Source organism: Agelaius phoeniceus, chromosome 1, assembly GCF_051311805.1.
Source record: "Agelaius phoeniceus isolate bAgePho1 chromosome 1, bAgePho1.hap1, whole genome shotgun sequence".
In the NCBI taxonomy this organism is placed as follows: domain Eukaryota; kingdom Metazoa; phylum Chordata; class Aves; order Passeriformes; family Icteridae; genus Agelaius; species Agelaius phoeniceus.
Genome location: NC_135265.1, coordinates 91,958,073 through 91,982,882, shown reverse-complemented (window position 1 = coordinate 91,982,882; position 24,810 = coordinate 91,958,073). Strand labels below are relative to the sequence as shown.

The 24,810-nt window shown below is 37.5% G+C and overlaps 1 protein-coding gene across 1 annotated transcript in view; it reads right to left on the bottom strand.

Moving 5' to 3' along the window:
- GABBR2 (gamma-aminobutyric acid type B receptor subunit 2) overlaps window positions 1-24,810 on the bottom strand; it is a 457,779-nt gene that overhangs the window by 337,763 nt on the left and 95,206 nt on the right. Inside the window, exon 3 of the mRNA XM_077183158.1 lies at window positions 16,213-16,350. Within this exon, the coding sequence (XP_077039273.1) occupies window positions 16,213-16,350 (138 nt within the window). The remainder of the gene's footprint in view (window positions 1-16,212; window positions 16,351-24,810) is intronic.

Here is a 24,810-nt window from a genome sequence, read left to right as displayed (position 1 = left end):
CTCCAACAGTACTAAGGTATGCCTCCCTGAGAGTGAAACATTTCAAAATTGCTTTATGCAGAAAATTATTAAGAATTTACATCATCATCCAAGGAAAAGTTATATAGACTAATAAAATAATAGAATTATAAATACTGACAGATGTGAGATTTTAATTTTGAGCAATGAAATCAAATCATACCTATTCTAATGAAAATGTCAATATTTTCAGCACTGAGCTGCATGTTCCATCATACTTTCATAGTGCAGAATTTTATACTTTTTATAATCAAAATAAAAATAGAGATACTGCCATAGAAAAAATTTTGGAGGTTCATAATTATTTAAGCATAATTAAAGTAAGATTGAGGAATCACCACACATGGAAAAGTCTCTTCAAAAATGAAAATATTTAGTCTTTCAATTTGCTTGAAGGAAGCTTAGAAAATATTAAAACTAAATTATTTTATATTAATGCCTGTGTTTTGAAAGAAATAGAAAGCATATATTTCTAGACTGGGTACAGAATCAAAAGAGACAGAAGATCTCTTTAGAAAAAGTTTTGTATCTCTAGAGTACTTTCATGTATTATGTTGTGATTTCTGATTCTCTTAGGCCCAGGTTTTGAAGATGTCAAAATAAGGAAGATGTCATCTGTGTGTTGAAGTGGTGGAGAACCACTACCAAATCTTGGGATCTGTTCTGGAAAAACTTGCTATGAAATTCTGAAAATTTAATGTAATCAATATCTAAATTGTATACTATTCTTCCTCTTTAAGGACTTTTCGAAAGTCATCCAACAGTTTAAAGAAAAATTGAAGATTTCTCATACTACCTGAAAAATCCATTCCAGTAATGTTTTCCTGTAAGACAGATAATTTGAGTGCCCTATCCTGAACTGACTCCAGAGAATAGACAGTATTCTACATGGACATAAGTTCAGACATACCAAATGTCACATTCTAAATTTCATAAAAATTAAAGCTGACAAGATCAGTCATACACTTTTTAAGCAGGAACAGAGATGGATTGTTCCTCTATACATATCTAGAATGTTTGAAAATGACCCCTAAGCTACAGTCAATAAGCAAGCTATTTTTTGTTCCTGTCCTCACTGTATGTTTGTGCTGAACAAGGTAACTTCAGGTAGCACAGTGAATACAAACTCAGTTATAGGTGAACTTAATTTTCCCAGTACATATGAGATAAATACTGCAGAACTCAACCTGTGGGAGCTGGGTCCCAGAAGAGCACCTTGAACTCTGTGCACATTTAGCTGTCTTATAAGATGAACAGGAAATTATAGTGGTGTAGAAAACAAATAATATACTAAACAGGGCATATTTAGCACATTTGGAATGCTTGGGGTAATGGGGAGTACCAAGTCTTGCTCTGCCAAGACCAGGCACATCATTCAAGGTAGCAGATGCCTACACCCATCCATGGAGATCACAGGCTGAAGAAGAGCACTGATACTTGTCCTGCCAAAGCAGCTGGCTACAGTTCATTATTTTTACCTAGACACATTGGCTGCCAGAATGTAGGAGCACTCATATATTAAAGTCAGTGTCTTTTACAGAAGGAAGGAAATGTAGATCACAGAACCACAGAATAGGTGGAGTTGGAAGGGACCCACAAGGATCACGGAGTCCAACTCTTGGCCCTGCACAGCACCATCCCTAAGAGTCACATCACATGTCTGAGCATCTTGTCCAAGTCATCCTCAGGTTGATGCACTGATAGTGGTTTTATCACCATTACCACCACTTCAGAGTGTCAACTACACCTTCTCCTACCTCATGTCCTTGGTGCCCCACTGCACAGCAGATCATTGAAAATGTTTGTGTGACCAGAAAAACAGAGCATGTGAGGGACAGTGGCTCCATAGCCTACTGGTTATGGCACTCTGAGGTGATTTTAACTGTCTTAGGAGAGAAATGCAAATCTCTAAATTTCTGGGAAACTATTCTGGGTGTTTTATTTTCACACTAAAACACCAGTCTTTACTATCTTATCTGCTGGAAACATCTTAAAAGAAAACCGGAGCATTTTATTAAGGCCTATTTCTGCAACTAAGTGACAATAACCTGCATCGACTAGAGCAAGCCTAAATAAAATGCACAAAGGCAAATTTGTACATAACCAGCACCTGGAGTCATCTGAGAAAAAAAAAAAGGGAACTGCCTTATACATTTAGGCATTCCTAAAATCAGGCAAAATCTCCATGAAAGTTGGGTTTTGGGGTTTTTTAAATTGGTGTATGGGTCTTCAATGTCTAGTACTGGCTTAAAACCTCAGTAGAGGCATACAACTTCCTCTCTACTGAGCTCATAAAGTTGTTATTACAACTCTGAGGAGATTTCTCCAGATGACAATTAGACTGCAGAGCAGGAAAAAGGATTTGGTTAATAACTTTTCATTTTGCTCATTACCACAGAAGTTAATTGTGACGTTAAAATTAGAACTGCAGTTTTACATACTGCGATTCAACATAGTGAGCAGTTGCAGTATGATGAAAGAGAGACATGGCTTCAGAGATACCTGGCAAACACATACTGTGAGAACATCAGTGCTTTTTCAGAGTAATGGAATACAAAGTTAGGCTCTTAAGGTCACAGTACAGCACACAGGGAGAGTTAAGTGCCTCAGGATGTGCTTCAAACACATCAGGCATGCAAGGCATGGGGGTGCTTAGAGCTAGAACAATGAGCCATTCCAAGTTGAGCATCTGAAATCCCACCCTCTGCAAGGCTTAAACGGCAGGTTTCCTAACTCCATACTCTTGGGACCAAATCATGCCCTGAAAATGTGTACACTTCATTCTTTTACACTCTTCCATTTTCAGGTAAATTTGAAAGGTGGGTATTGAAAGGCATATTATTCCATATAAATATTGTTTAGAGCACCCAAAGATTAGTAGAAATCCATCCATTCTCTTCCGTGACCCAGGTACTCACACAGAGCTTGTCTTTGTATCACCAAAGGAGAAGCTGAGATAGTACCACTTCCAATTCCTAGAAATTTATTTCACTAGTATAAGCACTGAGCCATGACCATCTGAGACACCTCAACAGAACTGCCTTCCTCAAAAGCCAAAAGCAAAGGAGGTAAGAAACCAAAAATTTAACATTGGCCACAATAATCTTGATGACAATTCAGAAAAGTGGCATTTGTTTTGATCCCTCTCCTGGGTTTTTGTTTTTTGGGGTTTTTTTTCATAATAACTGTAGAAATTGCAGTCAAGACTCCTGGGAAACTCATAAGCAATATCACCTGGAATGGGACCCCTCCTGACAGAACGTAGCATAGCATGGTGGTGGCTGACTACCAAGCAGAGATGCAGAATGAGAGACATTTATTCTCTGAAGCAGTGCAGGATCAAGGGCAAATTTGATGGTAAGTTTATGAGATACTGGGCCTCAAGGTGTCCTCGTATAGAGGGGTTACCAAAACCCATTTCATACATGGACAAGTCTGAAGCTCTATAGAATTCAAGTGATGCACATTTCATTATTCATCCAGGGAGCTGAGGCAATAATATTACCCTTGCTTTCTGAAAGCATACCTCTTATAAATGGAGCTTTTGGGGAAAACATTCAGGTAGGATTTATGTAGTCTCTGGACAGGCAGCTAAGACTTCCAAAGTAGCACTCTCAATCACTTACTCTCAGTAAACATTTATTCTAAGATTTACTGCCCAGCAACCTCTTCCCTTTACAACTATGCTAAGAATGTCATATTCTGTGTGAATTCATTTGTGACTGGAGGCACAAGCTGTCTTTCCAAGGTGATTATAACAGTATAATAATCTGCCTGTAAAACAGTAGAGTACTGGGCAACAACATTTAAGGTTTCATTTTCCCTGCTCACATAACCAGTTAGACCATAGAACTAACTATGAGACTCCCCTCTGTTGGTTCATCTGCATTAATAAACGTGGACTTCTGAACATAAAAATGAATGCCTGCTGTTCAAACGAGCAGTGTGCAGGCCATGACTAACTGGCAAAGTGCTGCCTTTAAGCCCTTCTAGCACTGCTTGTGGCAATGGGAAATAGAAAAGTTAAGAAAGAGGCTAACAGAAAGAGCAAAGCAAAGGATTATTTGTAAAAAGATTTTTACTCAGTTTTGTTGTCTTCTGTTTCAATTCTTTAATTAAAAAATAAAACAAGAACAAACCAGCAGCTTACCTGCATACCTTTTCTTAAAGCAACATTAAGTTGCAGAATTCTAGGTCTCTTATTGTGATCTAACAACTGGACAGTGAATAGGAGACAAGTCAGGCCAGTGCAAGCACATTTGTTGTGAGGAAGATTTGTGTTATAAATGAAGATATGCCTCCTGTCACCTTGAGTACAGTCTATGTATAAGAGGACTCTATGATTATTATGGCTGCAAAAACTGTAGCTTGAGGTCTCAATCAATAAAGGTGAGTAGTCAGTCAGTGAAAATCAGGGCCCCATAGTTCCATAATTCTGCCCTTTGCTCTAACAAAGGAAAAAGATAAGAAACCCTCATCTTCATTTTCTTGCTTCCTCCCAAGCTAAAACCACCATAAAGACAGGATTTTATCAGGCTGTCATACAGACTTTCAAAAGCAAGGACAAAATCACACTGGTCACAAGAGTTTTCAGAATGACAGCTCAAAGAACTCATAATCAACATTCATGCTAATTTCCTTAAGCATTAGCAGATTTCACAGCTACAACTTTACTAAATTTTAATAGTCAAGACACGAAAATTTGAAGAGATAGAATGAAATTTGCTAGGTTAAAATTAATTCTTAAACTTCTGTCTCTATAGACAAATTTCTTCCAGGCTGGACTGATTACAGTCCATAATCTGGAAAATTCTGGATTCCTGCATCAAGATCCAGAAATAACATACAGGATTTTTCTACAAAAGTAAACTCCTTGTTCTGGCCCTTCCTTCACTTTTAGAATTTCAAATAAGATTATTTCTTAACTTCTCACAAGCAAGCACAACAAAACAAAACACAAAACAGGTAAAGCAGAAAATCACAGGAAGAAAATTTCAAAGCAGGCTGCTTATGAAGCACCCACTTAAACATGTCAACAATAATTCTGAATGAGAATGCATCCTGATGCAATGTAAGAGAATGCATTTATCTGAAACGTGCCAGTGCCCACAAGCAATAGACTGAGCCATAAAAGAGACTGAGGGCAGTTTTGGATAATTCTAAATAGCTATGTGTGTGTAGGCATATATGTACAGGTAGGTACACAACCTCTTATTTCATTTTCATAGTCAGTAAGAGCTAAACATAATACCAATCATCTCTACTGCTTGCTCAGTCACTGCTTTTCTCAGTGGCATTCTGAACTTTGAAATAAGAAGCAGCTAAAATTTGCTTGCCAAACAATGCTTTGGAGTGATTGTTTACATTAAATGAGAGACATGAGGAAAATGAGCACTTTAGCAGAAGTGTGTCTTTATAGCAAAAAGCCCCATCATTTGCAAGGGCTAATAATGCCACTTTCCCAGAAGTGATCTTGTACTTGCAGCTACAGATACTCCCACACAGATTAGTGGATCCAGTTTGTGAGTTTGTTTGGAATCATGGAACAGTTTAGTTTGGAATGGACCTTAAGGACCACCTAGCTCCAAACCCAGTGTCATGGGCAGGGACACCTCCTACAGGACCAGGCTGTTCAGAGCCCCCCTCCAACCTGGCCTTGAACACCTCCAGGTATGGGGCATCCACAAGTTCTCTGGGCAACCTGCTCCAGTGTCTCATCACCTTCACAGTAAAGAATTTATTCCTAATAATTAATCTAAACCTACCTGCTTTCAGTCTAAAGCTGTTATCCCTTGTCTTATCTCTCCATGCTCCTGTAAAATGTCACTCTCCAGCTTTCTTGTAACCTCCCTTTAGGTACTGGAAGGCTTTTATAAGGCCCTCGAGCTATCCTTTCTCCAGGCTGAACAACCCCAGCTCTCTCAGCCTGTCATCACAGGAGAGATCCTCCAGACCCCTGACCATCTTTGTGCCCTCCACTGGAAAAATGCAGAACATCCAGCTTTTGATTGGCACTTAGAAACTATTTCAGATCAAGAATGTCATCACTCTTCTACAAGCTTTTCAAAAGGGCTGTGAAGAAGAACTTTCTTGCCTTTCTTTTAATAGAACAAATTAACTCTTGATTTATGTCAGGAAGACAGTGCTTAAAATGAATACAAAATTGTAGCTCCCAAGCACTTCATGCAATATTTTAGACTGCTGGAGACCTGCCACTCCCCAGTCACATGCATACTTATTCCCTTATCTGAATACGGAAGGACTTAAACAAACCTTCCAGAAGCTGTGCCACTAATCTTCTTACTTTCAGAAAGCAAAGCAACATAATGAATCCACATCCTGATACACACTGTGCCCTCACAGTAGCTTAATTATAAATAATTATAAAATTTTCCTAGCTTAGTGTTGCATCATAACACAAACAAACCTTGTAGTGGTTATATTGCCAATCCTGCTGTATTTTATTAATCAGATTGTGATGGGCTGTCTACTGGATAACAAAGTCTCATGGAACTTTGTAAGGTAAGGGAACATGGGGACTGCACTTCACTGGAGAAATGCCTTCCTTTACTTTGAGAATTAGGAGAATAAGGTGTTAGGGCTTAACACAGAGTTCAGAAGTTTCTAGCTACACATCTCCTAAAAATGAATTAAATCGAGGCAAAACAAGAAATCAAAGTAAATCTGGATTTGCAACTACAGTTTGGCATTAAATTCCAGAGAGCCAAGAAGAGATTCTGAAAGACTGGAAACATGCAAGTGTGGAACTATTTTCTAGTGCAAAATGAAGTTTAGACTCAGCTACTTAAGCTATCTATAGCTGTAAGTTTTAAATGTGATGAGAAGGACAGGGAAATGACATCAAAAGTCAATTCTTAAGAGCTGTGGAGTACATTCCTCTTCTCTGTGTCATCCCAGGGCCAAACAAAGCCTCATATTCCTACTACAAATTGTCTCAGTCACAAAAAAAAGTTGTTTTTCCAACAGAGTCTGGAGGTTCTTAAGCTACGCTGATCATTTCTATTGTCTCTGACACTGAGATTCGAGTTTTTCTAAGTGCGACAACTAAGGCTAAAGAAAATAAATGTGCTTCCAAATCACTTCATGTTTAATTAAAACATAATTATCACTTGCTCAATTTGCCTGATTTTTTCCAGTTGTTTCAAAACTTAACTGATGCCTGGAGAAATCATGTAGCAAGATCTGCAAGGCCCCAGGAACTGCTCCAGGTGCACCAAGTACTGGGAATACCAAAAATTAAAACAGAGGTCATCCATATAGGTTTCAATCCTATTTGAATCACATACCAAGAACCCTACAGAGAATTTTAAAATCATGCCCTTAGAACAGCTTCTATTATGTGAGAATTTGTACCTTAGCATTTGCTTTTCTATAAACATATCACCATTGAATTACTTCCTTAATGGACCACAATTAAACTTCTTCTGTTTTTGAAGACCAATATTTTATTTCAATTTCAAAATTTCATGGCAATGATTATTCTTCTTCCAATTTCTTGGTGTATTAGTTTGTTCTTCAATTTATGCCCAGGTGCTGTTGATACCAAATTTGTATGAATTAAGCTATTCCTCAAAATAAGTAATTAAGTAACAGCTGCCAAACAACATTCAGGGAAAAACAGGTTAATTTACCACATGAAAATGCTTTCCTTGTTCTGTAATAGAAGAGTGACATGAAGAAAAACATTTAAATGAGAGACAATGAAAGGAAGAAGTGAATTTAAGGCTGTGGGAGCCACAGTATGAAGAAACAAAATTTATCATATCAATTTTGCCTTGACTTAGCTGTCAAGTTGTATTTGTTATTTGTTAGTTATTATTAGTTGTTGATGTATTTGCCTTCTTACTGTGGACAGGTTTGTGTGTTTCCAAGGAAAACAGCAGCTATGGCAGAGGGTGCCACTCCACATAAGGCCACTCAAGCCAGGCTGGCCAAAGGGACTGGAGAGAAAACAACCCCAGGGCTTTCCAGGCAGGCTCCTGAGAAACAGGCCAGCTAGCTGGTTTTGTAGAGCACACTCAGTGCTGCTTGTTTAAGAGACAAATCACAGTAGTCACTCTGACAAGTAGCACACCAAAATAACCAATTCCAGCTTTGCAGAAATCATAGGTGTAGTGAAAATAACCAGAAAAAACACATTTGGGGATCTTGTGGTAAAAGAAGCTTGAAACTGATTTCCTTGAATATTTGAAATATTGCAATAGTCAGAGAAATACAATATTATAATCTGACCATTTTGGAATAAATTAATAATGATTGCCAAAAACCAGCCAAAAAGTGATAAGTGATTTTCAGTCAAATAAGATAGCTTTAAATCAATATAACCTTTAAAGCAGAAAAACCATATACAGATGGACAGCTAATTAGCATCTGATCTCCCTGAGAGAGCTTGCAATGAGAGAGAAACAAGATTCGTAGAGTCAGGCAAAGGGGAAAATGCATGAGCCAGCTCAAAATTCAGTGCTGCAATTGCTGAGAAACTATAAAAATGCTCCCACTAAGCAATGGGAGATTCTAGACAAGTTTTTGGGTCACAGAGTAATGAAACCAATGGGATTAATGAATTAAAATATGATTCTTTGGGCTGGTGTAACTGTGAATAAATCAAATATTGTCATTAATGGGGCATTAATGTCACAGAGCTACATCCCCACAAATTGTATGACATTTCCCAGAAAAAGTCAAGTGAAAACACAGTGCTATACCAAAATTTAGCAACACTTTTGTCAAGTGGGTTAAACCATAAAAAAACCCCAAAAAACAGACATCTAACAAAGTACTAGAAAATGTGTCATAAAAATAATCTCAAATCTGAGAAAGAAATAGGTGCATATCACATATAAGTCATCCTTATTCAGCATAAAGAAGGTGCTGAACTACAAGTGACTTTACAAAGAAGCAAATCTTAAATCTGCCTATCATATCAGAACAGGGAAGATGACAGAAGGAAGAGCTGGGAACCAAAATTGCCCCTCTACCTCCCCTCCTATAACCCCTCCAGAGAAGGCAGCAGCAAATAGCAGCCTGAGGGAGCAGTAAGGGGTTCCTTTGTAGCAGGGAAGGAAGCTCTGCAATACCTGCAAGGTGCAATACTTAAACATTTTGATAAGTAAGATTCTACCTGGCAAGGCTATCCTAGCTGTGGGGCTGCAAAAGCCACATGAGAAAAGACTTCAGGCCTGTTTAATAGAAATTAACACAATGGGAAAGAAAAAAGAACAACTGAAAAAAAAAATCCAGCAATACAAGCAGTGCAACAATAAAAAATTACATGGAGGAAAGAAAAAAAACCCAAATACCAAAGTTCACAGCCATTATTTATTCTAATTATAAATTAACCTGGACATTTTAAACACCTCACAATAATGTGTGTTAGCATTATAACACAAGGCTTTGTATTTTTAAAAAAATCCATCAATGCCTATGTATTACACTGTGTGTTTGGGATATTTTTAATGTATTTTATTTTTGTTCAAGAGACCATTCGGATTCAGACAGACGGAATATCTGATTTGTTCAGAATTAAATGTTTTCCCAAGCATAAATTATACTGCAAGGCAAAGTGACACCCATGTATTTTCAGTGTGTTTCAGTTTCTGAGGCCATCATTCATTCATTTAATATTATTGATCCAACACTAAACAAAAGTGATTGAATGAATATGTCCAAACAGCTAAGAAGAAGAAAAATAAGAAAAAAATTGGGAGTTTTTTTGAACCCCATTTTTGACTTTGCATGCTAGAAATCATATTAGAATAAATATATTAAATCATATTAGAATAAATATACAGCAAATCATATTAGAATAAATATACAGCTTTAGTCTTGAAGTCTTGAACTGCTTTGACCTAACTCTAGAGCTGTACTAAAAGTCTTTTATTCCCACTTTATGTAGTGAACTGAACCTTAGACACTAGATCAAAGGCAAAAACTAGACTATAAATTGTAGTTTTGATGTTTTCTGCAGGACAAACAAGATGAAAAAGAGCAGCTCACCATATTTAAATAAAAGTGAACACTGGATAGAAGCCAGTTTCAAATTGATGGAAAGACAGGTTCAGCCATAGAATCAATGTCATACATTTAGGCAGAAGGTGAAAAGAAGAGGAGAAGAAAAGAAGAGGAGAAAAGAAAGAAGAGGAGAAGAAAAGAAGAGGAGAAAAGAAGGTCCTCCTATATCTTGCAGTGCATTTGAAATTTAGGATGTGCACTTCTTGCCATACCTCAGCCTGGAAATTTTCTCAACTTTGCAATTTAAATTCTGCGGACCATGTTTCTGCTCTTAACAGCAAAGCGATGCAAATGTCTCCCCTCGGGTACAACTGCAATAATGCACTGGGACTCGGCACTGCTGTGGAAGGACCTTTGTCACTAAAGTAATTCTTTTGCCCTAGACCAGTCTTGTCTGCTGTACTGCCACATCCATTTCTCTAAGCTGAAAGGTAAACATACAACTGCTTCCAGGTCTGCTCTACCTTGTGCACGTATGCATCCATCCCCACACTGAGACACACAGCCTAATTAGCAGGTATGGCACTGATCATCTGTTTCAACTCCCCATGCACCCTCTTCTCCAGCAGCAGCTGCAAGTCTTCAGGAGGGTTCATCAATAATGGCAGGGCTCCTGCTGGCAGCTTGTACCAGGGGGAGGATTTGCAGAACTAAAAGGTCTGTCTCCCTCCAAATTCACCACAGCTTCTCTCAAATGAGGAGAAACTTCACAGGAAATTCCGCCTGAAGGTCAGACCTACTCTGCTTTTCTCCTGCTCCTGGGTATTCCTACAGAGAAGTGAGCAAAACTTCCTTATGTGCTCAGCTAACTCCTGAAAGCAGGACCAGAATGTCCTCAGGTTTGCATCTTACATAATAAGGCCTCAAGAGGTGTCTTTCCCTCATGCACTTTTTCTATTAAAAGCACAACACAAATACAGAAAATTTATAAAATCCCTCCAATCCCAGGAGAAAAAAAAAATAGAAAAAAAAGAAGAAGAAAAAGAAGATTACAATAGTGAAATACGAGCCAAAAAGAAGATTCTAGTTTGTTGGTGCATCAGGTCATATTCCAGTGGGAAAAAGGCCTCTTCAAGAGGGACTGCCTGCATCACATAGATAGAAGTAGCTAATCTTCTTAGGCAAAGACTAGTTTAAATGCCCTTTTCATTACTCAAACTAATAATATATGAAAATTGTGCAGTGAAGGCAAAAGTAGCACAAACTCACTGTACTGGAGCAAACATGATGAAAAAGGCTAAAAAGAAAATAAAACACCACACTCTTTTATCAAATGTTTTATGTGTCCGTGCTGGAGCTCCAGGTAACAAGTATAAGGATTTAGAAAATTCAGATATTAACAAAAGGAATTTGATTCAGAGGCCAGTATAGAAATCTCTGTGATGATCTGCAGTACTTTCATGGTAAAGCACATCATTTTAACTTGAACATAGCTTGAAATTCTGTGTTAACAATATTTTTTATGAGTAACAGACACCTATTAAAGCCTGGTTTCTTAGAGATACAGTGTCCTAGGCTTCTACAAACACACACCTCAGCTCCTACTTTGTACCCTTCTGAGTTTCACCCTCACTTTGTGTTTCCTCAATTTTTTTCTGCTGTTTTTTTTAGCAATCTTCTCAATCCAATCAATTCCCTTTCCCTAAAGAGCAGCTGGACATGTAGGACAACACAGCAGAGCTGGCCCTAAGTTCTCTGTGCTCATATTGCAGCCTCCTCTTCATTCCACAGAAGCTCATTTTCACAGCAATGTGTACAAGCTAACAATCTCTGGGAAATCCCTTGTTAAAACTGGGTTGTGATTGGCCATTGGTCAGAAATTCCTAGGAGGAACTGACGGTGCAATCACATCAGCCTTGTTTCAGAAGGGAAGCAAAAGCTAGAAACATCACCAATTTTCTTGAACACCAGCAGCCTTTTCAGTAATTCAGAGGTGGGATTTGAATACCTATGGACCTCTGGGACAATAAAACAAATCTCAGGGTAGGCTCTTTAATATCCAATCGCATGAGAACCAGGAATTTTCCCTTTCCAACTCCCCTTTCTAACACAGGAACTCATCCTACATTAATATGCCCAAGAGTGAGCAGTAATATATCATGATTAGAGTACCTATAATTTTGTTAGAAAACTTTCCAACATGAGATGCTGAATCCAAAATAAGGTTCCTGAGTTTTGAATGTCATTACAATCTAATCACTGTATTGCCTGAAGGAGTTACTTGCCTACAAGCCAGCAGTTATGACTAGATTACATAAAATATGTAGGAACAGAGGATATTCTGAGGAAGCACAAAAATTTATACTTTGTTTCTGGCAGAAGCTTATTTCCAGAGTTAAATGATATTGTAAATGAAGCAGGCTGTAAGAGAACATCAATGGCACAATAGCAGAAAAAGATGAATCTCCAAAAATTGAGAAGGAGTTCCACAGATTAAGAGAGATGACCAGTGTGGTCAAAATCATCATGCTGATTAAATGCCTGTGTTAACAAAGCAATTAGGAAAAGTGAGAGATGACAATGAAAAACAGGAGAAGCAGCAATCTATATAAAATAGATACTTTTGCCACTGTAAGAAATTCACATGGATATAACAGTTGATGGATATACTGAAATAGAAGAGAAAGACTGAATAACTAATGATCTCCTCCGTTTCACACTAACTGGATACTAGTAGGAATGCTTTGATGTAGAGAATAAAAATACATAATTTGTCTTTTGAAAGATATTAAGAGATACTCTTCATGATTCTTCTTCACTCTTTAATTGCCTTGAATACATATTGAAAGGGAATGGGGGTAAGATTAATATGGAAGAATTTGACATTGATGCATTCCCCTTACAGAACAGCAACTTTCCACTCTTGTGCCTTTGAGGCCCACTGTCAAAGGCACAGGATATTATTGGCACTTTTAAACTAAACCACCAAAAGTTCAAACTGATTCCACTCCACAGCCTGGAGATCAAAGATGGGCAGGCAGCCTCCAACCCATATTCAGACTGTCACTCAACAAAGGACTGCTGGCACACAGAGATTACCCACAGGGAGGCTTTCAATTTGAGAGGCTAAGGAATGGGTGCCTGCATTTGTCCTGCTAAGAATATCTGTTCAAAAAGCATTTTCCAAGTTGTGTCACCTAGCATACCTCAGTGAAAGTCCTTCAGGATGACATAAGACTTTGCAGACTAAAACAACTTGCTCCTTTCACAGATATAAAATGCTCCATTAAAAAATAATTAATTTTGTTACAGTAAGAGATAATTTAATCAGCCAGCAGTTGAAGGCAGCTAATTGAGAACACAAATTCCCTTTCTGCCGCTGATCAAAACTAAATCGGAATTTGTAAAGATGGAGAAGGTAAAGTACCCGTTTTTTGATATGACATGGAAATAAGATATGTCACCTTCAGACTGAGACTTTTCTCAACCTCTATAATCTTCCCTATTTCACATTGTTGCAGGCTGTCAGTGACCTGATTTAGCCAGTTAAGTAAAAAAGACACTATCATTATCAAAAGCATAGAGTAAGGAGAATAGAGACTGAAGACACATTGCAAGAATCTGTTTCCTTCCCCTCCCTCACCACTACTGTAATTACCTGAGTAGAAAATGCAATATGAAAATTTCCAGCACATTATACTCTTGGCTTGCTGTTTCACTTTTTGGTTTTGGCAACTTCTTATTGTAGAGGATGGAGAAGAGGCAGAAAAGAAAAATTCATCCAGAGGAAAAGCAGTCACCCAGTAACTTGGAAATCAGGGGTAAAAGGCTTTCAGAATGGTTTTGCAGTCAGCAAGCCTCATATTGTATTTGGTCAGGAAAGTAATTTTTCTTTTAGTTATATTGTATTATTCTTCTTTCATCTCTATTTTCCCAAGAAAATGCAGTATCATCCTGCTTTTCTCTTGCATGTAAGAGAGTCATCAGTTTGCTGAACCTCATGACACCTGTGTAAATCAAATCAAATCAAATGTCCCTGCTAGGGTTAAGAGCTTTGTTTTCATGACTGCAGGCACAAGGACAGGGACAGAGCTTTGGAGTCAGACATCTAAATGAAAATCCTCTATTCAATAATACAATGTCAGGTTAGTTTTTGTCTCTATGCTGTTTTCCCTCTTCCTGACTGCAACATGAGATGACTTCATTATCATCATGATTTCATACAACAATTTATGGGAGTTTGCTTTGATTCCTTGAGGTGAAGTCTCAAGTTTTGAGGGAGGACAGCCTTGTATTTTATCAGGCTGAATATTATTGCTCCACTTCTGAGAACCACAGATTTCTATCTTCTCCTTCTATTCAAGTTATGCTTTCAATCAGAGACACTTATGACAGTGGATCCTGAGGAGTGGAAGGATTTTTACTCTGTTTCCCTACTATCTTATACATGCTATATCTGCTGATTTGCAGATACACATATTGCTGTCACTATATGACATAACACTTTCACCAACAATATTTAGATTATTGCCATTGCTGCTATACCATTTATAGTATAGCCTTGCCATAGTTCCCAGCCATGCTGTTGTGGGTTTTTCATCATTCAGCCAATCAAGATATAAAAACCTGACATAAAGGGCCATTTTTCCATGTGAGGATTTATCTAGTGCCCACAGGATACTAAGCCCAAGCAGTCAAGAACACCTTGATGAACTGGTATCATAAATAATGTTTAAGACATAGTCACAGCTATGGTGGTTGAACACAGAGAAATAAATGCTCTCTGGTGGCAATACTTCATACCATTCTATAATTGGACATATATATTGACAAATTCAGGAATTTAAAAGCTTTCTAATCACCCTTCCTCAGACTGAGCAACTTCATGAACAAATTGATTTCCAGATTGTATTAGGCAGAACTTGACTGCAAATCATAAGGTTTTTAGCACAATGAAACCCAGCTGTTTAAAACATCCTACATCATACAGAAATTCCATGTGACAAAATTAAAAAAAAAAAAAACAGAAAAAACAGAGTTCCAGCCACATACTTCATTTTAGGTCATGAACTAGGCCAATTTTAAGAGAGAGTGTTAAAGGCTAGTTTCAAGACTTCTGTTATTTTCTCCATTCTCCCCAGAGACACACTATTATTTGGTTTCCACAGAGGAATTGCTTTTTTATATCAGAAAAAAAATCCCAAAGCAGAAGGAAAAAATATCTGATCTGACAAGCATTGCAAACACAGTTAACAAGCTACTTTAATTATCCTCCTAAGATTTTCCCATTTGTACTCTGATCATCATCTTCTTCACAAACTTAATTATGCCTCATTGTTCTTGCTGCACTACTCTCAGTGAGTATTCCAGGTGGAAAAGAGGAGCCTGTTTGTAACTGTAACCTCAGGTAATTGTTTTGTATTTTTTTATTTTACTATAGAATGATTCAGAGTTTTTAAGAAAAAAAAAATATATGAAGGAGTATCTTTGGGCAATATGAACATTGAGTAGAAGGCTAGGGTATTTCCACATCAGAAAAGCAAAACTTGATGCGATCAGCCATCCATCTGAAAATTATCACTGGTCAGATGATTAAATAAATGAAGAAAATCATGCTGTTATCATCTGCATTTCAGAGATCAGTATTAATAAATTCTGATTCCTCAGCAAAGGAAACCTTTCCACAAACTTGACCTTTGAGAAAGTCAGAAAGAAGAACAACTAGGAATAAATGTGCTTCGTGAGTCAAATACTGAGATGTGAACCTAGTCACTATTTAGAATTTATGCACTTCCAGCACTTTTAAAGTGCATAGGAATTACTGTGTTCTGACTGAGAACAGACTGAGTAAATACCCTGAAGAACCATAATTTAAGCCTGATGAGTTTCTTCTAATTTTTCAAAAGTCCTAGGTTTTCCCCCCTACCATGCCTGAACTTGATTTCACCTAGGTTGCTTTTTGAGACACATTATTCTTATTTAATTAACCTACTGAGACACATGACTGCTGCCCCAAACTCACAAGCATTTTTGAATACAATGAAATGCCAAGCCTTAAAAGCTAGCACTATATACAAGTAACTAATCTTTACACATTAACCAGCCTTCAAAACTGAAACATTAAAATTCTAAGCTTTCAAAGCATCAAAGCTAAGTTTCTAATTTTTTTAAAAATCCAGAGACACAAGACAGCATTAGAATATATTCCATTCCATGCCTTACCTGAACCAAATTCCATCCCTTCAGAGATTCAGCAATTATAGAAGTAACTGTTGCACATACACCACCAAAAACCATCAGATGATTAGGTCCAAATTTTATTGCATCATAGAAGGCTTTGAGTCCTTTTGCATTGTCACACTAGAAAAAAAAAGAGAGAGACAATATTCAATGTCACAATTAAATTTAATAAGAAATAAACTGCTGAGTAGTTGGGCAAGGAAAAGAAAACAGGGGTTCCACAGATAAAAACATACGACCTAAACAGGAAAAATTAGAGCACTCTCTTCTGGACTCCTAATGAGCCATAGTAGAAGAAAGCAAAAATGCATCATTACAAAACCAGAACAAAACCATCACATAACCTCATTCTACAAAACCAGAATTTTGGTACCGCCATTTGACAGATAACAAAAAAGTCTAGTAGCAAATGGTTGACCAAAACATTCTCTCCATTTAGAGCTACCATTTCCCAAAGCAAAATTTGTAATGTAACACCGGATTGTCAGCAGGGCTTCCATAGTTGGAGGAAAGTTGGAGACTACTGATGGTCTCTGTAAAGAAAGTTCTATCTTTAAAGAAGACTGCTAAGGAGCTTCAACTTACAGTCCAATCTCAGTATTCTGTGCAAAAAAATGTAGCAGAGAGCCTGTCATTTAGAAGGGTAGCACCAAGTCTTCAAAAGATAAAATATTCTTTTGAAGTGCTTAGGATTAATTGCTCTGCTCTCATAGCTCACACAGCTTTGAGTGTCAGGCTGGGCTAGATGACATTCTGAGGTCCTTCTAACCTGACCTGTTCTTGGCTTCCCTGATAATTAGTTTGATCGTTATTTCAGGTGTAGAGGATTTTACTGTAAACTGAGACCAAGACTGAAAATTAAGAAAAAAAGCTCATGCTAGTCAGTATTGTAAAAGATATATCAATCCTTGAATAAAGTAGTATTAATAATTCATAATAACCCTAATTCCTCAGCTTGCAATAGATTATTAATAAATTATGTGCCTGAAGGTTGAATTTGATTCCAAACCATACTGGAAGTCAGAAGTACCAACAGAATATAATAGCAGCTGCCACTGCTCCACTAACAGCCACTCCTATCTCTTTTTGAAACACAAGTTTTCTGCCCTCTTTTGCCTCCTCTGCAAAGTCTTCCTTGAATGTACTCTTTATAAGAACTATCACACACCAGCCTCCAGTATTTCATTACGACTATTCAATAAAACAGTTCATTTACTATCAGCATCCAAGTAGTAATTGTATTGCATTCTGCAGAGAGAATAAAGATTTTGACTAAGAAGTTTGGAAGCTTATATTAATCTCCTTACTGAATTAATATGCTAAAAGAAAATTATTATATTTGCATTCTATCTGCAAGAATAGAATTATTGCTCCCACTTATTCAAAATGATACAGATATTTAATGAATAGACTCTCTTAAATTGCATAATATAGCCCAATGCTTTCTTTCTTAATGCAGTAAAAAACCCCAAAACTTCTCAGTACAGCAGAGGCTCCCCTGTCAGTTTAATGTGCTGGTGACAAGCTCACATTGTGAGAGAATTAAGACTGTGATCATTGGAAGAAGCAGAATTCTCCATTCTTACTCCTTCACTCTCTACTTAAAGACTCTACTTTATTCCAAGTGCAACCAGAAGGCTTAGCTATTTCTTAAATCTAAATCCAGCCAAGGACACAGAGCTTTAGGTATCTGCACTTAATTCACATTTTGCCAAGTCTTTTCCCTCATCCACCTTATGGCATGAAGCTGCAGCAGAAGAGATTGCTGAACTGGTTTTCATACCAACTTAAAACAAGTTTCTATAATTATTTTTATTTTTTTATTAGGTCACATTTAAAATGTATCACTAAGTAGCAGTTTGAAAAGAATATAAGCCATATATGAAACAAAAATTATGTTAATAGTAAAATAACTGTCCAAAGTTGCAGCCTGTGAAGGGCCACGTAGAAGTTATGAATGAATAAATTATAAGGATTTATGGTATGTTATCTGAAGTAAAATCCACACTAAAACCCATCCTCACATCACAAAACATCTGATGTATTTTTAACTTCTATTTGCCTACAAAATGTTTCTCACTGCAGTAAACTTCAGGAATTATGGGTTGCAGTAGGTCAGCTTTCTGGGAAGTCCAGAATTGGTATAAGGTCTTTCTTTCTTATATGATTTTTCATGGTTATGAATATGCTAGCATGACAACAACCCCTTTTCAATCACACAGCAAGTCTCTTGGGAAGGTATGCCAAAATGTTTGCTCATCTCTCCCAAAGGGAAAGGCTCATGCTGCTGCAATATATCACTGATCAATCAAAAGTACCTACAATAACACCTGAGCTTCTCTTCAATGGGATCCAGTTAAAAGGCTACCATGTTTTCACCTTTGTACTTTCCTCCTGACTAGTCTCAGCTCTCTCTCTTCTAGGCCGCCATGAATAATCAGAGTAGACTCTGCCTATTCCTTGAGCATAACTGTCCCAATAGTCTAAAGTATGTCTCAGAGACAAAGAACAAGAACTTAATACTGTGGCTGGCCATACTGGACAGAAATGAAAGGAAAAATGAGAAAGACGGGAGAAAGCAGACTTTCACATTTGTTTAATGTCACATTTCACAACATACACTGTGTATAACATTCTTCCCTGCAAGCAACAGAACAGTCTGTCACAAGCATTAAAGAATAAACATTCAGAGAAAAATAATAGCCCTACCAAGCCAGACAGACAAGCAGGAGAAAAGGTTTCTTCCTGCCTCTACTCTGAGGAATGTATCCTTAGAGAGCTCCTGGAGCCCTGAGAACAACTGGATTTTTTCAGAAATCCCAGGTGGCCACCGCTGCTGCTCATGGCCTTCAATCCCCAAACCCTTCATATGTAACCATAAAAGAGGGCAGTGCTGTTGAAAGACAACAATCACTGAAATTCCCATCATATTGCCACCCAACGACTTCCTGAATTGTTGTCTCCAAGTGACTCCAACTAGGTCCAGGAAAAACCCTTTGCAGCAATCTACAAGACAACTCAAGACAGCATAAGAACAAAAATCCACATTAAAAAGCAAAAGCTAGAAAGTCCTGGCCACACGATGATGACAAGAAACTGATTGTCTTACTAATTGTAGCATGACTGACAGCAATGAAGGGGAAAGAATCCCTCATAAAAAGTCACAAACTTGTATCATGAGAAATATAATCTGAAGGAGCCAGCACTGCTTTTACCACCAAGTTTTGATATTTTGCCTGAATTGTCATCAACATGTCTACTTGACTGACCTGAATTCAGCCAGCTCACTTTCAAGCCATGTATAAAACAGGGCAGCTATGCTGGGCCCCTGAACTTGGCTGCATATTGAAACACTGACCATGGTTGCAATACATTTACCAAAACTAGAATTTCAAGTTTATGTGATTTGTCATTTATCACAATTTTCTTCAGGAGAAGGGGCTGAGAACTGCCTACCCCAAACACATTAATTGCTGTGCTTACTCTCAGCCAAAAGCCAGGAATAAGCAAAATATAAATAGCAAACATACATATTAATGAAATAATTACATTAAGTATCTCTTAGCACACTGACTTGATACAGACTACCTGGAAAATTCGCAAGGGAAAATACAACCAAATCACTAAGCAAAGGTTTGTGAAGTGTCCTGCCTCTTGCTGTGACAAAGACAGCTTAATATCACAGCTGGCATCTGACAAAGTGTACATAGAACTGCCTATTTTAATTAGGAAAAATAGCCAGATGAACTGCTGCATAGGAGAAGAGTGAAAGGAATTTGTGGATTGTAGACCCTTCCTGAATCCTCTTCAGAGGAATGGCTGACAAATAAAAACTACAATCCTCCACTGAGAAAAGGATGTGAATACACAGGGAAGAAGAAGTGCCTGAGGCATTAGGGGTGCACACAGGCAAGAAACATTTCTGGAGAGAACAGCACAGCAGCTGAATACACAGGAGAGACCTCCCATCTACCCAAAGGCCCAAAGGCAGCTGGGAGAAAGGATGTCCCATGTGAAGGCCCACATCACTGAAGTCAGGAGAAGCAGCAGGACTGACCTGTGAGGGTTGTTGGCTGCCAGGAGGGCTGTCTGGCAGACAGTGAAAGAGACACCGGGGTGTGCACTGAAATCCTCATGGCCATAAGCATAACACACTGCAAGTCCTTGGTGCACAGAATAGAAATTTGTGTGGCTCTCATACAATAAAAAGTTTTGCCAACTCCATAGCATTGAGAGGTTTGAATAATTACAGGGTTAGCACAACAGCACATACTTGCAATTTAACTGATCTTGTTAGAGTTGCACAGCAGTGAGCATTGCAGGGACAGATACACTGGTCACATGGTGATTATGTTTAGATTTCTAGCTGTTGGATAGCTCTGCTGAACTCTCAGCAAGCTGTATTCTGGCACAACTATACTTTTTCTGAGTAAAGTAAACATGAGGAACTATTTTGGTGTCTATTGAGCTACTGACAATTGATGTTAGAGAGCCTTTATGAAAAGAGGGACTAACAAACAGCTGTCATCTGCATAATAAAATATCCAACTTTATCAAGAGATATCAGAGCTTTCAGCAGCAATCTGCCCTAAATGCTCATAAATATATTAAGAGACTTTGAACAAAAAGAACAAAGGTACGAAGCCTTATTCCTATCCTCTACAAAATCTTGCCTAGAAAGATCGACAACTATGTTACAACATCAGCTCAAATGGAACTCAGAGATGAAGAACACCAACAATTATTTTAATTTAATTTTCAATGACTTCTTTAAAGTCATCAATAAACACAGACAATTCAGTGAAGAACATATAGACAACTGCTCAGAGCAACAAAAAATGTCAATCAATTTGACAAACTCTGCCTGCTTTATACAGGCAGGGCATGCTTCCCCTAAGGTTCATCTGTGTTTTCAAGTACCTGCAATTTAGGTACTTTAAAAGCCAGCAATTATATTTTTGCATTTAATTGCTGTAGCTGGATTTTCTTTCCTTGAGTTTGTACGATTGCTCTTGGAACCTCCATTCTGACAACCAGAGCATCTAGTGACAACATAATTATCCATTGAAAGAAAAAGCACTACTTTTCAATTGTTCTAGAACACTTCACACTGCGCAAAATAGGTGTGAAATGTCTTGCCGGAGGTTATTATGAATGTTAAAAGTTCTCAAATACATGAAATTAAATTGGACTAGTTCATAGATCAAAAAATCAATTCAAAGCTTCTTAATCGAGAGATGGCAGTTTTCTCATGAAACATTTGAATCACAGATTTTTGGTGGCCAGGATACTATTCTAGGGAAGCAAGACCAAAATCTCACCCTTTCCTGCTGGTGAATTGACAATGCCAAGTACTTGCATCAAGTCTGGTCTGAACTGCTGTAGCCATTCCCATGTTCTGCATTTGAAAAACAAGAGCAACTCCTTCCAGCAAGTACACTAAACTTCTCTGTCTTAAAACTGAAGTTAACTCATCCCAAACAGTGGGCTTTTCTGAATGTGATTTCTCTATCATATTTAATTTCACTAAAATAATGCAATCATATTTAGCAGTCATATTTGGTTTTGCTTTAGAAGGACTGGCAAGAGCAGAGGAGGACTTAATCTATTTAGTGAAATATTTCCCAGTAAATTAACTCTCTTACCTTGACATCTCTTGACATACTTCTAGACTTTATCTAGCAACTTTTTAATCTGATTCTGCCTGCTGCACAGCTCACCAAGTGCTACCTCTAAGGCACTGGTGCTTGGCATCTCATTTAGCAGCTTATATGAAGCTGCCTTAGGAGACACCAGCCACTCCAATGACTGATCCCAAAGCAAGGGGGACCACTTGCTCCTCTGTCCCCTTATGTCCTAAGAGCCTGTCTAAACACCTTGTGAAGGCTCAGCTTCTTGCTCAATGACATTTTCTTTTTACTCAGTTCACTGTTTAGAATTGAGTCCACCAAGCAAGATAAACAAAGACTTCCTGTCTCTCCTTATATGAGAAGTATATTTACTTTTCCCAACAATACCCTTTTTTATTATATGACTTATATTTTCAGTCTTGTTACTATTTCTTGAAGTATATAACATTTACACTGAATGATTCCAATTTAAGAACTCCAATATTAAATGAAATTGGGATGTAGCAAATAGATAAATCCTGTGTAATCAAAACTGACTCTGTCTATGTTTCCATCCTGATTAAACATGCAGTAGTATCAGATATTAATTTGACTTCCTCTTTTCAGAGTAAACTTGCATTCAGCTGGAAAGGTGAAGTCTTCTCTCAAACAAAAGTAAAGCTTTTCTCTGATGTGGAACTGTAACACACAGAGAAGTGCAGAAGAATATCAAGAAGCATTTTGTGTATTTATGATATAAGATCACTCCCTTTTAATAATGCAGCTATTGGTTGATGTGGCAAGGTTTTAGTAGCAGAGGAGCAGCAGGGGTGACTTCTGTGAGAAGACATCAGGAGTTGCCCAGTTGCCCCCACATTTTTCCCCAGAACTGACTGCCAGTTCTGGCCAGCTCCAAAACTGCCCACTGCCCAAAGCTGAACCCATTCAGCTGATGAAACTCTGTGATAACACGTTTAATATAACAGGCAAAAAAGTCCCACTGTACAGCAGCTGTGAAAGAGGAACAAGAAAAAAAAATATGAAAGCAACAGCCCTGTAGGTACCAAGGTCAGTGAGGAAGGAGGGACAGGAGATGCTCCAGCTGCTGCAGCCCATGGTGGGATAGCCTGGTGGCCCCCTGCAGCCCATGGGGGCCCATAGTGAAGCAGAGATCCACAGCTTTTTTTTTTTTTTTTTCCTTTTTTTTTTTTTTCCTTTATTTTTTTTCTTCTGTCTGTACCACCAGTCCTGTGCAGGAGTTGTTCGAGGGCTATACAGCAATGGAATTCAGGTAACACTGGCTAGGATGTAAGAAATTGAGCAGGAATTCAAAACATAATTATCTTCTTGTGAATTGCTAAGAGAATGCTCACTTTTGGGCCTTAGAGTGATCCTATTGTGCAAAATGAGCAATTAGTCAGATCCTACAGTAGAAGTTCCCGAGTTTTGTTGGATTGTTCTGCAGTTGGACCTGCCATCTTACCTGAATCAAATTGGTGTTTGTTAGTTCAAATATTCCTAGACAAGAAGGGATTTCATAACATTCCTATTGTATTGGCTCACCCACAACATACAGTCCATTTTATTTAACTTACTCACTTCTGCATTAATCTAATAAAATATTACACAAGATAGTTTTAGAGATGTTTTTTAATTATCAGCATGAATTGAAATGGAGGGATGTTCCCAAAAACAATGTTCTCTTGAATTAGAATTTTTTCCAAGTATCCTTAAAGCTGCTTGCGGATGTTCACATTCAGTTTTATGGTGTAAACATATAAAACACAAAACTAAGTCTTGGTACTGTAGTGGGTTTTTTTTCTGACATTCTGGTGCTCAAACACCTATCAGATATTTTTGAAAATTCAGTATTGACAGGGAGACTAATACCTTGCTTAATTCTTCCTCCTAACCTAACCTATACTTTCCATTGCCATTATGTTTTATGGAAATAAGTGGAATTATGGAAAAGCATAAAAATTCCAAAGGAACAGTAAAATAATATATCCAAACATATTTAGAAAACAAATAATATATTCTGGTTTTGAGAATAACCCAGCTTTGCTTTCTCCAGCTATTCCAATTTTTACCAAGAAGTTCAACATTACAATGGTTTCTAACAAAACAAAGAATGATTTTATTTATTCAATAACTGAAGAAAATATCTTCAGACTTTATTTCTATCAAAATACTTCTTTAAATGCCCCTAGGTAATCAGTTCTGTTTTTTGCATTTAAGTAACCTCAGAAGGTGTTAATTGCTTCAGACACTTGAACCCCAAGATCATTATCACTTAAATTTATTGTTGCAATCTACTGATTATTTTGTTGTCTCTCAGACATGTGCTGTAGTAGAATTACAAGGTATTTGCCAGCTGCTACTCAAGCAGAGACTGAGAGCTAAAGGAGACAATACTGGCAGGTTCAACACAGAGTCACTAATATCAATTCTTCAATTTTGTACTTCTCTTTTTTTTACTTCCTTTCATTATTACACTTTATTATTTATCATTACACTGCCAGAAAAAGCCTACGTTTTCATAATCACATTCTGCTGAAATATTTCTGTTAGACTTCCTTTCATTCACTCCCCAGCACTTTTTAGAATATAAGGAAGAACTCAGAAAAGTGAAGAGATGTGTCATTTAAATATGACACTGGATTTTGTTTTCCACATCTAGAGTATGCAAAAGATAAGACTTTTCACAAGAACAATCAAAAATAATACATCACACTTCATTCTATGTTTTGCAAATAAATTTTCTGAAACTGTCTTTAAAGATTTAGTTTCACCAGTTTTCTCCTTTCCTTATGTTTGCTACTCACTATGCACTCAGTTTTAATAGGACTGGGGTTTTTTTCCCCCCAGGTAATTTTGGAAATAAGAAAATCACCTTATCCAAGGAAGGGTACCATCTCTAAACTCTTAGTGTGTCTTTTCAGTACACTGAAAATTGTTACATACTAAAAAT